Source organism: Phascolarctos cinereus, unplaced genomic scaffold, assembly GCF_003287225.1.
Source record: "Phascolarctos cinereus isolate Bilbo 61053 unplaced genomic scaffold, phaCin_HiC Scaffold_4;HRSCAF=312, whole genome shotgun sequence".
In the NCBI taxonomy this organism is placed as follows: Eukaryota; Metazoa; Chordata; class Mammalia; order Diprotodontia; family Phascolarctidae; genus Phascolarctos; species Phascolarctos cinereus.
In genome coordinates, this window is record NW_027555847.1 from 61,326,225 (window position 1) to 61,339,371 (window position 13,147).

General features: G+C 40.3%; 1 protein-coding gene across 1 annotated transcript in view; it reads right to left on the reverse strand.

The window, feature by feature from the left end:
- MGLL (monoglyceride lipase) overlaps nt 1-13,099 on the reverse strand; it is a 186,762-nt gene extending 173,663 nt beyond the window's left edge. Inside the window, exons 1-2 of the mRNA XM_020981180.2 lie at nt 12,881-13,099; nt 9,851-9,992 (exon numbers count right to left, since the gene is read on the reverse strand). Of these exons, the coding sequence (XP_020836839.1) occupies nt 9,851-9,989 (139 nt within the window). The 5' untranslated portion in view covers nt 9,990-9,992; nt 12,881-13,099. The remainder of the gene's footprint in view (nt 1-9,850; nt 9,993-12,880) is intronic.
- Nucleotides 13,100-13,147: the final 48 nt, after the last annotated feature.

Genomic DNA, 13,147 nt, shown 5'->3' on the forward strand with positions numbered 1-13,147 from the left:
CCCTCAATGGAGTTCATGTGCTAAAGGTTAAATGACTAGTTTGGGGGAATGTTGTCCAACACATGGATTAGGTCAGTTGGTCCCTTTCAATTGTGAAATTCTTCATGATTCTGTATTTCAAGTCTCCACACTGACATTATTAACTTTATGACTTTGAGCAAAGCATAATTTTCCTGATCCTATTTCCTGAGGCAGCTAGGTGGTGCAGTGGATAGAGTGCTAGTAGAAAGACCTGAATTTACATCCTGGTTCAAACATCTGTACTACTAGACCCTGAATAAATCACTTCAGTCAGCCAGACACTCACTTACTCAACAGACGTTTATAAAGCACTTACTATTGGTTCTGTGCGAGGCACTATGCTAAGTACTGGGGATACAAAAAGTGGCAAAAATAAAGCAGTCCCTGCCCTCAAGGAGCTTACATTCTAATGTGGAAGACATGTAAATAACTATGTAAATACAAGATACATACAAAGTAGAAAGAAGGTAACCTCATAAGAGAAAGTTCAAGTGGTTGGAAGGAGTTGGAAAAGACCTCTTGCAGAAGGTGAGATTTGGGATGATTCTTGAAGAAAGCCAGGTATGACAAGAGGCAGAAGTATGGAGCAAGAGCATTCTAGACATGGGGGACAGCCCACTCAAAGGTCAGAGATGGAGTGTTGTATGTACGTAGGTCAGCATGGCTGGATGTTAGGGTGTATAGAGGGAAGTAAAGTATAAGAAGACTGGAAAAGATAGGAATGGACTAAGTGGCGAGGAGCTGTAAATGCAAATAATGGCTTTGTATTTGATGCTGGAGGTAATAAGTAGATTATTGAAAAAAGGATGGGCACAGGAAGACCTACACTTTGGGAAATCAAAGTGGAGGATGGATCAGAGAGCAAAGAGACTTGAGGTAAGAAGACAAACTATCTCAATAGTCTAGGTGAGAAGGCTTAAATTAGGGTGGTGTCTGTGGGTGGAGAGAAGGGCATATATACAAAAGACATCCATCGTGAAAGTAGAAAAGACATGTTGACAATGGAATGGGCAAATTAGGGGAAGGAGTTAAAGATGACATTTTAGCTACCCTTGTTTCTAAATGTGGCAGTGCTCATAAGTGCAAAGTGGGGAATAATTTCTAATATTCAGTATGTGACCATCAAAGAGCCAGAGTTATTTTTATACCAGGTACAATCACTTAAAGTTGTCATTTTTATTTTGCCTTTTGACCTTAGCTGAATAGAACACACTGGGATGAGAAGTCACTTGGTTTCTATCAAATGCTCTCTTCAGGATTCTGCAACAGGAAAATTCACAATTCTCTTTGGTTGCTAGGATTGTTTCCTGGCACTTTGTGGAAATTGCTGGCTTTTAGATACAAAGCAGACGGATCCAGGCTGAAGGGAGGAAGAGCTGCAAATGCAGCAGAGACAGAAATTCAAAATGCAGCACGAAACAAAGTGACTGGGGAACATGTTCACTGGGGCAAGTGGCCAAAGAGACCAGGGAATTCTGAAGAGCAAAATTTTCAGCAATGCATATTGAATCAATTTCCTGGCTTATAAATTCTGCAACAGTGAATTTCAAGGTATTAAATTACTGTATACCCGTACTGGTTGCAAATGTTTCCCGGTAAGATAGAAAAAAAAAAAGAAGAAACCTTTTTAAAAGGATGAACATTAAAGCTACAAGGCAACAGGCATCCCTGTAAGAATATCAGCTTTAGTAACAAAAGGCTGGCATACACAGAGTATGGGCTATCTGTGGTGTTCATAAGTAGTCCTAGTCAGTCATGGCACCTAAGAGTTTCTTGGGAGTAATCAACTAAAGCTGCCTGGGGGGAGAAAAAAAGGAAAACAATTGCCCATAGGAAAAATTGAATGTAAACTAGTAGTTCAGCTATTTGTTGAATTCATCTGAGGACTTGGAGATAGCGTAATATAGTGGCAACAGTACTTTAAAAAAAACAGGTTGAATCTCAGCTCTGCTGCTTACTACCCATGTGACCTTGGGCAAATCATTTACACCTCTGGGCCTCAGTTTCTTCATCTGTAAAATGAGGGTATTGAACTAGAAGATCTCTAAAATCTCTTCCATCCAGAAATAAATGTTCCCTCTTCTTTTCCTGATCTATCATGCCATAAACCTTTTTTTGAGTTCCTCAAATTCAGTATTTACAGAGCATCTGCTAGGTGAAAGACATGGTGCTAGTTGCTGGGTGGACTGAAAGCAAGCATTGGGCAGAGTCTTTGCCATTAAGAAGCTCAAAGCCAAGATTATAGTACATATCATATGCTTCTATAAAAAGGCTTGGGCAAGACTAGGAAAGAATATATTTCTCATGATGCTTGGGTCCGTGGCACCTATAATCTTGGGAGAATGAGTCCTAAGTTCTCATGAGATGTGAGAGCCAATGACACAGGTGGATTACACCAAAGAGAAGGAGGAAAGATTGGACAAAATAGAGAAAATAGAGGTCACCACTGGTGGGTTCATGACCATGTGGAACAAAGGACCAAATTTCCCAAACTGTCCTTGGTGGAAGGAAGAAAGAAACTATATTCATTCAGAAGCATGGCTGAAGTTGATCCCTGTTACTTTATTATTAATTTCTATCCCAATTAAATGCTTTATTTATCCAAGATTATTCTTTGTTTATTCTGTGAAGGTGGAGAACAACTGAATTGCTGGACCTGGAAATTTCTGGTGTTTCCAGTGTTATAACTGGGTGGGAACAAACAAGCCAGATAGATAAACTATCATTGAAACTTGATCCCCTCAACCTGAACCCAAGGTTGTGAGGATCCAGAGCAGGCCAGACCCAAGGGCGACACTTGAGCGTAGATTTCACTGCTCCAACGGATTTCTAATTTCATCTCTGGGGAGACGCCCTCCATCAGCACAGATCATAACCTATCCACACATTCTAATCCTGTGTTATCCTTGTCCACAGAGCTCCCATAGAGCCTCCATAAAGAATCTACACAATGAAGCAAGCAGAACCAGGAGAACATTGTGCTCAGTAACAGCAACGTTCAACTGTGAATGACTTAGCTATTCTCAGGAATACAAAGATCCAAGACAATTGTGAATGACTTAGGATGGAAAATGCCATCCACCTCCAGAGAAGAAACTGATAAGAGTCTGGACACCAATCAAAACATATCTATATTTTTAACCTTCTTTATCTTTCTTGGGTCTTTTGTTTTAGTCTGTGTTGTTGTTATTGTTATTTTCTGCAATATGGTTAACATGGAAATATATTTTGCATTTACACACATGTATAATCTATATCACATTGCTTGCCTTCTCAAGTTGGGGGAGAGAATTTGGAACTCAACATTTTAAAAAGGAATGTTAAAAATTGTTTTCACATGTAATTGTAAAAAAATAAAATATACAAATTTACACACACACACACACACACACACACACACACACACACACACAGTGTACAGGCCTTCCTCTGAGTAACCCTAGCTTTAATTCTCTGATCTTCCTGCATGACCCATTCGCCTCCTTTTCTGATACTACATTTCCTGAATGACATCCTTTACCAACTTCTTGTACATAGGTCATCATTGAAAGTGTATTTTGGAAAAAGTCTTTTCCTGTAACTCTCTTCCTACTATTGTGTTCACGTTTGTCTCTATTTATAATCAGCTCACACACTCGTTTCCTTCACTTTGACACAGTAGTTTCCTGATAAACTAGATCTGCTGTTTACACCTATGTGACTTTGGGCATGTGGACCTAACCTTTCTGGGCCTCAATGTCCACCACCCAGAAGAAGGTAGGTATGGGTCCTAAACGAAAATCTCCTCCAGGTCTAAATTATATCATCCTGTGTGAAATTGGCCACACAGATCAGGCTTGTAGGTAAATGCATGTTTTGTGAGCAGATCCTCTGTGTTGTTTGTAGGAGTAATCATGGCTATTTCTGGAATGAGTTACAGGAGCTCTGTTGCATGCCCCCTGTCTCCATCTACCAGACCCAAGCCATGGGAGATAACTACAGTCACCTTTCTTCCTGACTAATTAAATTTTAAATCATGAGACTTCATATAAACATTTACTAGCATTTATCATAATCCTTTAGCTACAGGCCACCCTACAGCCCAATTAGGCTGTGAGTTCCACAGAGGCCATGACTATTGACTGCATCTTGTCTAAACTATGCTATCTCCTCCAGAATGTAGTACAATAATTAATGATGATAATAATTGCTAATATTTATATTATGCTTACTATGTGCCAGGCACTGTGCAAAGTGATTTATAATTACTATCTCATTTGACCCTCACAACAACCCTGGAGAGTAGAAGCTATTATTATACCCATTTTATAGATAAGGAAACTGAGTCAAACAAAGGTCAAGTAACTTGCCCAGGGTCACATAGCTAGTAAGCATCTGAGGCTGGAGTTGAACTCAGGTCTTTCTGACTGGTCTGCACACAGCAGGTATTTAATATGTATTCGTTTAATTAATTGTCAGAGAATTCAGAGTAGAATAAACCTGAGAAATTAAATGTTTGCAGGAAAGGAACTTCTTAACTTTAATTAGCTGTCAGAGAACTCAGAGTGGAAAAAAATCTCAGAAATTAAATGTTTGCAAGAAAGGAACTTGTGGGAGGTCATCAGAATCTTCCACTGGAGAGGAATTCTGGGAATTAGAAAAGGCAGTGTGGTATAATGAAAAAACAATTGGATTTGAAGTCAGAGGGTATGAGTTCAAATCCCCACTCTGGCCCTTACTTGATCTTTCTGTGCCTCAGTTTCCCCAGCTATGAAAAACAAAGGGGTTAGATTTCTAAGTGCCTTTCCAGTTCTCAGCCCTAGGATCCCATGAGGAACACACCAGAGATGGCATTTGCTAAATGCCCGAATCGAGATGCCATTTTACTTCCAGCTATACCACTGTTTGGATCTCTACTTAATTTCATATTTTAAGGACCCAAGATTTCTTTGGTGGAGACGCCCTGCACTAATTTAAGTTGCAGCTGCCCCGTGCCTTAAAAGACAGTATTCTAGAGGTGCTGTGGCCAAGGAAACTCAAAACCAGCTTGGGTGATGAGCGACTCCAAACTTAGCTAGGCTGCTCCTCAGGTGACAACCACACAGTCTGTCACCATGCCTCTTCTTGAAGTTTTGCCCAACTTGGGAAGGCCTGCCAGAGCTTGTGTTTTGGTTTTGTTTTTTTTTTTTCATTGGCTTAGTCTTTGAAAAAGTCCCTGTGGTACCAGGGATAGAGCCCTGGACTCCAAGTCCAAACAAACTAGTCTCACACTGCCTCCAGCATTTACTGGCTCTGTGACCCTGGACAAAGCACTTAACCTCTTTCAGTCTCACTTTTCCCACCTGTAAAATGGGGATACCAATACCCACAGCACTTATCTTAAAGGATCTTCACAAGGATTATACAAGGTAACCTTAAACACCATGTAAATATCAGTTTTTATTGTTCAAGTCTCCTTCACACCGCAGTGAGGCAACAGAGGATGATGTCATTGGACGTATTTAAGAAATGAAAAGGGCCGTTCTCCCATTTACTTGTTTCCATCTTCCCTGCAATAGTCATTATACGATTTCTTCTATCAGCCCATGATACAGGTGTAGGTACTTTACCCTTGCTTTGTTGAAGATACCTGTAGTTCTTAACAAGATTAAAAGCTTTGTGTACATTAATACAGAGCATAGATTGCATAATTAGAAGATGGAGCATATCATTCCTCATCTATGGGGAAAAGGACAGTGACTGGACCCATGATTTCATTGGCATAGAGTACTCCCAAGTAAAGAATCTCCGTCTGCCAGTGCAAGTCAATATATTCTCTATAATTCGCTCTCAGAGACTCAGTAGTGTACTGAGTGGTTAAAGAACTTGCCCAGGTTGATAACGGTCAAGTAGGACTTAGCCAGGTCCTCCTGGCTTGTAGGCCAGCTCTCTATCCATTAAGCCACCTTTCTCTTCATCCATGTAGTCCAAATTATAACTCTTTAGAGGAAGGAAAATTGAAACTGTTAAGGCAAGAATAATTTAGGCTTTGAATACTATATTAAAATAGAATCCCTAAAAACATTTCTGAGAATGGACTGCATGAAAGGAGAGAGAAGGATAAATGGGGGGGGGATAGGATGGAGGGAAATACATAGTAATCATTACTGTGAAAAAAATTTACAGCAAGTTCCTCTGATAAAGACTTTATTTCTCAACTATATGGAGAACTAAATCAAATTTGTAGAAATAAAAGCCATTTTTCAATTGATAAATGGTGAAAGGATATGAATAGGCAGTTTTTAGATGAAGTAATCAAAGTTATCTACACTCACATGAAAAAATGCTCTAAACCACTACTGATTAGAGAAATGTACATTAAAACAACTCTGAGCTGCCACCCCACACCTATCAGACTGGCTAATATGATAGAAAAGGAAAACGATAAATGTTGGAGGGGATGTGGGAAAATTGAGACACTAAAGCACCACTGATGAAGTTGTATACTGATTCAAGAATTCTGTAAAGCACTTTGGAACTATGCCCAGAGGGCTATAAAACCATGCATATCCTTTGACCAAGCAATACCACTACTAGGTCTGTATCCCAAAGAGATAAAAAACAAGAAAGGAAAAGAACCAATATGTGCAAAAATATTTATAGCAACTCTTCTAGTGGTGGCAAAGAAATGGAAATTGAGGGGATTTCCATTAATTGGGGAATGGCTGGACAAGTCGTGGTATATGAGTGTAGTGGAATACTATTGTGTTATAAGAAATGATGAGCTGGCAGATTTCAGAAAAACCTGGAAAGACTTACATGAACTGATGCTGAGGGAAGTGAGCAGAACCAGGAGAACATTGTACACAGTAACAGCAACATTGTGCGATGGCCAGCTTCGATAGACTTAGCTCTTCTCAGCAATGTAACGATCCAAGACAATTCTGGACTTATGCTATCCGTCTCCAGAGAAAAAACTGATGAAGTCTAAATGCAGATTGAAGCACACACTTTTTCTTTGCTTTCTTTATTTTTCTTGTGGGGTTTTTTTTGGTCTGTGTTTTCTTTCACAACATGACTAACATGGAAATGTGTTTTACATGACTGCACATGCATAATCTATATCAAATTGCTTGCCTTCTCAATGAGGGGAGAGGGGAAGAGGGAAAGAAAGAGTTTGGAACTCAAAAATTTTAAAAAATGAATGTTAAAATTGTTTTTACATGCACCTGGGGGAAAATAAAATATTAAATTAAAAAAATAAAATAGAATGCCTAGCCATCCTCATCTTCTTGGACAAGGTAGAAGACTATGGGTGTGGACACTGTGTATAAAAAATATCAGGCTTTTTCAATGGACTGGTGCTGAACTCTTTTTTTCTCTTTCTTGTTTTTTCTTGTAAGGGATTAATCTCTTGGTGGAGAAATGAAGAGGGAGGAGGATGGTAGGAAATATAAGTGATATAAAAACAAGAGATATCCATTTATTTTTTAAAATGTTAATACAATGCCTTACTTGTTTGAAGAACTGTTCAAAATAGGTGACTTTTAAAAACATCCTTAGTGGCAGCACAATTCATTCTGTACTTTAGATGTAGAAAGTTTTCTGCAGAGAAGTCTTCCTCTGATATTTCATCAAGGTCTGGCTGATCATAGCTATTGCAATGAACCTCTTATGAAGTATGCTCCAGGGTCCCTCCAGGGTCAAGACAGAGGTAACCTTGAACCCTAAAAGTCTCTCCCAAGCTGGAGAGGCCTGGAAACAGATGCCATGCCTGTTATCCTAGGACCAGCCTGGCCAAGTTCAGGCTGCCCACCAGGGGATAGAATTGTTTCAGCTACAGCAACTCAAAAAGGTATCTGGAACCTAGACCATGGCCTTCCTTGGTGGAGAGAATGGACCCACACTGATGAATTCACAGGGGTAGGACTCTTATTCACTAGTCACTACCCTAGAACACAGAGTCTGTCATCCACAGGGTGCCTGTTACAGTCAGCAGGTGGCATTAACAAGTGACAGGTGTGCTAAAGGATTGGGGTGGGGGAAGACTTATTCCAATGTCACCCACTGCTTTGGATGTCCAGGGCGTGGATAAGATTACAACTGCCAGAATCTCTGACTCAGAAGTAGACAATGGGGGCTGTCACAGTAGAGGAGGGAGCAGAGTTGGGGAGTGGAGGAGGGGCAGTAAGGGTAGGTGTGGTTGTATGAAAAACCAACCCAACAGTTGTTTATCAGGGAAAGTATAGGATGCGACCCACCTTCCCACCCTCCAATTGGTTGACCACACATCCCTAGGGATCAGGCCAAGTCCGCCCTGGGTACCTCAGCGTCCACTTTGAAACTACTACTTTAGGGGCAGCTAGGTGGTACAGTGGATAGAGCACCCGCCCTGAAGTCAGGAGGACCTGAGCTCAAATCCGGCTTCAGACCAAACACTTGACACTTACTAGCTGTGTGACCCTGGGCAAGTCACTTAACCTCAATTGCCTAAAAACAAAACAAAACCAAAAAAACTACTACTCTAGGCAGTCCATATCCAAATGATTAAACTCAGGGACTTTCAATCTTTTGTTGTCGTTCAGTTGTATCAGACTCTTTGTGACCCAGTATGGAGTTTTATTGGAGTGGTTTGCCATTTCCTTCTCTGGTGGATAAAGGCAAACAGAAGGTAAGTCACATAGCCAGCGAGGGTCTGAGGTCACATTGGAACTTGGGTCTTCCTGGCTCCAGGCCCAGTGCTGCATCCACTATGTTCACTATGCCTTTAGGACCTCTCAAATATGCGCAGGGGAAAAAAAATCAACATTCTCAAGAATCTTAGTCTCTGACCTGTGCTCAGAAAGGGAAACGGAAAGGCAGACAAAGGTAGCCAAGATTTGGAAGTCCGGGACCTCCCCTTTCAGGTTCATCTAGATCAAGGGTCAGCAAACTACAAACCTAGGACCAAATACAGCATGGCCTATTTTGGTATGGCCTGACAGCTAAGAACGGTTTTTAGATTTTAAAACACAATAAAACTTAATTTTAACACATAAAAATCATTCCTAGTTCACTGGCCACGAAAACAAGCAGAAAGAAGGCTGGATTTGACCCACAAGCCACAGTTTGTTGACCTAGACAAACACAGGCCATTTGCCAGGTGCTTCTTCCTCAAGGCTCCATTTTAACCTAGAGGAGGCAGGGAGGGCAAGGGAGAGTATTCTCCCTCTACCCTTACGGAACTCTGGTCTGAAAGTCCAATGGAGAGAAAATATTTAAAAAGGAAGGGGCAAGACATTTCACAGTTTGCTTTCACAGGACAAGGAGGAAGGATAGCTCTTCCAACAAGAGTCTGTCTCTCCTGAGTCTCTGTCATTGATCAGCTTAGAAAGAGCCACTATTACTTAGAACCAATCATAGAAATTCCCCGCATCTTCTGAGCAAGGTGCTATACTGCAAGCGGGCATCTATAGGAAGTACCTTTAGATTAATATCCTTGCCCTCTAATCTTATTATGATTTTTTTGGTCAGAAGACATTATAGTAACACAAAGGTACATAGCATTAGGTCATTTGATTTACATATATATATATATATATATATACATATATATATACATATATATATATGTAAAGGTTAATTTACTTTGTAAAAACTATAATTCAGTACTTAAAACCTACATAAATATAAATATAAATATGTTTATGCTGAATATTTGGAACCAATACAGAGGTGTCCTGTGTTGTACCTCTGCACATCTTAAGAACTTCCAAAATATTTGATTTATTGAAAGAAAAAGTAAATACTTTTATAAAAATCAGCTGACATATCCCATGAGAGTAGAATGTAAAACAAATATTGCTTCAAGTTGTAAAAAAAATCAACTCACTTCTTTTGGGATTCAATGACATCTGGACGTTTTCTGCCTCTTGACAGATGCTTTCAGAATATTCTCTTGTCCAAACCAAGAATGTCAACTTCAATTCTTGAGCCCAAAGCAAAAATTTCAGTAGGAGTCCCTTTAACATTTACTAAAAGTAAAGGAAACAGATCTCTCATGAAGGGGCCACTTGGGCAATATTTTTGTATAAAGTCCCAGAGCTTCTTCCAATCCTAGCCAAACAGACAAAATAATCTCATTTCTTTCCTGACATTTCCCCTTTGTCTAACATGCAGGCAGCTGTTGTGCACTCTCTCTGTAAAACAAGCCTTTGCAAAAGTCACCCTTCCTTCCTACTCACATCATTATTAATGTCTTTGCTTACTAACCTTGCATGTTAGCAGGAGTAAGTCACTTTTTGGTTATCCAAATGATGGATTTATTTGATGGGCTTTCTAGTAGCATGTCATTATCTCAACAAAATGCACTTTTCATCCACTTTGTCATTTCACTGTGGATGGCTAGCTAGTAGCTTTCACATTGCCATAAATTTCATTGAAGATACTTTGTGTTGTTCCAGGATTCCACTTGATTAGTTGTACCATAAATATCAACAAAAACTATTGACCTTTTGTAGCATTATTTTTATGTTCACATAAGGAAACTGACTTTTCCCCACAATAAGTGGATTTTCCAAGCAAGAAGATGTTTAAATAGTGAGCTTTTTTTTGAAAGGTAATTATGCAATATAAGCAATTGCTTTATCAACGAATAGACTTGGTCACAAAGGTAATCTTAGGAAAGGTAAGGAAAAGAGCCTGTGAGTTAGGAACAGGTCCATAACTAGGGCAATGTCTCTTGGGCTTTCCTCCAGCATGTTGACATCTAGGAAGTATACTTCCTCTAGGCAGTGGCTTCTTCCCCAAACAATCAATAATTAATCAATCAATCAATATTTGTTAATTGTCTATCATGTGCCAGACACTGTGCTAAGCAGTAAGCCTACCACTCCTCTGCCTTAAAGGATCACTCCTGAGATTCCACCTTTCACACTTTTTACCTACCACTCTTTCTCTGCCTCACTTCGTTCCAGGGGTGGGAAGTCATGGATCACTGGCTCTGCTACAGGGGTTAGGGCTGGGGAATGAGCTGCTTCTTCTCCCGCAGTGACTGCACCCAACCAAGGCATACTGTCCCCTATCTCCTCCCTTTCTTCATTCAACTGAATTTTCCTCAGGCACCAAAATTCCTAGTCATTAACTCTGGTCAGAAGACCTACGTTCTAGTTCTGGTGTTGCCATCAGCTTATTTAGTCACTGCATCTCTTTTTCCATCATGCAAATGAGGAAACCGAGAACAAAATCCCATGGGTAGCAAATGACAAAGCAAGGATGTAACCCCAGTCCTTGGATCCCCGATCCAGTCTTTCCAATGTACCAGCTGCAGTCCGCTTTTTTTTCATATGCAAACCTAGACACTTTCACAATCCATACAGACCAGACAACAGCAGGAGCCCTGCCAAGGATGACCATTTCAAGTCACCCAGGAACAACAGTCTTCTGCAAAACATAGCCGCTCACTTGCCACAGAACGTGAGCTGAATGACTCCACTTGGGCTCCCTGGCAGCTACTGCTTATCCCGAATGCCAAGAGCTGAAAGACCTCCATGACAGAATTACTTTGCCATGTATGTAATCATTAACTAGTACAGGTAGGAAGGCTCTTAGAGATCTTTTAATCCTCAAGTAGGTCACACAGGCTTTAGAGTCAGAAGGGACATTAAGATTGTTCAATCTCCTCATTTTACTAATTTATTCATTCATTAAGTACAAAGATTCCAGTTCCTTCTACCTGCAAGGTACCCTGCTCATCAGCACTGGTGAAATAAAGTGGTGTGTGTGTGTGTGCGTGTGTTTTTTTAATGACAAAGTTTTTGCCCTCAAGGACCTTATATAAAACCTACCTGGGTAGTAGGAAGGGTATGGTACAATATGTACACAGATAAGAGTATGATGGAGGCAGAAAAGAGATTTGGACAAACATTCTAAGAAAATTTAAATTAATACATAGATTTATAAGGAAAAGAATCCTTAGAGATCGCCAGCTCCAACTTTCTCATTTTGTGGATGAGGAAAATGAGGTTCAGAGAAATCTAGTGACTTGTCCAAGGTCTCCTAGGTAGCAAGTATCAGAGCCAGGATTCAATCCCAGGTCCCTCTGATTCTCTGTGTAGCATTCTTTCCACAGCATGAGGTGGAAGAGAACATTTTTAGAAAGGGAAACCTGGGAAGGCTTTCTGGAAGAGGCATTGTACCAGAGATGGGCCTTGAAGGAGGAGGTAGAATCTTAAGGAGTAAGGAGTCATTGAATTGGGGAAAAAAGATGGGGAAGATCCTCCTGAGACGTAAGTAATGAAATTCTATAATACAGTGTGCACCAAGTGGAGTAGAAAGAAGGCTAGAAAATGGAAAGGGGTGAGATCAGGAAGCCCGTAGAAGCAGAAGCCCATAGAAATAAAATGTCTTGTCTAAGATCACAAAGCAGTGAGTAGAAGAAATGGGATTCAAACCCAGTGTTCCTCAAATCCCTTATTTTATAGATGGGGAAACCTAGGCCCAGAGAGGTTTACTCATTTTCTCAAGGACACACAGCCAATTAGTAGCAGAGTCAGTACTAGAACCCAGCACTTCTATCTCCCAGACCAGTCCTTTTTTTGTACGCCTCTATCTCTAAATTCCTAATAGTTTTAAATAATATCCTCCAGTCTGACTCTATGTTCCCCCTCAAGGCCATTGAAATCCTGAGTCACTTCTTACTAACTCCCCATATTCAAATTCAAACCGAATTTAGGTAATGGCTTCCCCTTTGACTACCTTTATTTTTTTTAAATGCCATTTCCTTTATGAGCCCAGAGAGTCTCTATTCAATAGCCCATAAAAGCCTGCTGCTGCAGTGGTAGCCTATTCCAATACAGCAATGACACTAATTACTTCCCAAAAGGAGAACACTGCCAGGGACTTTCTCTGTTCCAGGTCTTACCTGGTATTTAGGAGAAGTCTGATGCTTAGATTAAGAGGTACAAGAATCTCCTGAAAAGTATGAAGTGAGGAGCCAGTCATTAAGAGCAGACCCACAACGCAGAAGGTGAAAACTTCAAATGGGATGTCCAAGAGTTTTTAAAAGACATGACCTTGGGTTTCTATGGCACCTTTTCAACAGATTTCAAGTCTTGATAGAGCATAGAGTGATAGAGGGCCCTCAGGAGACAGAATGTCAGAGTTGGAACTGATCTTAGAACAAAGAATG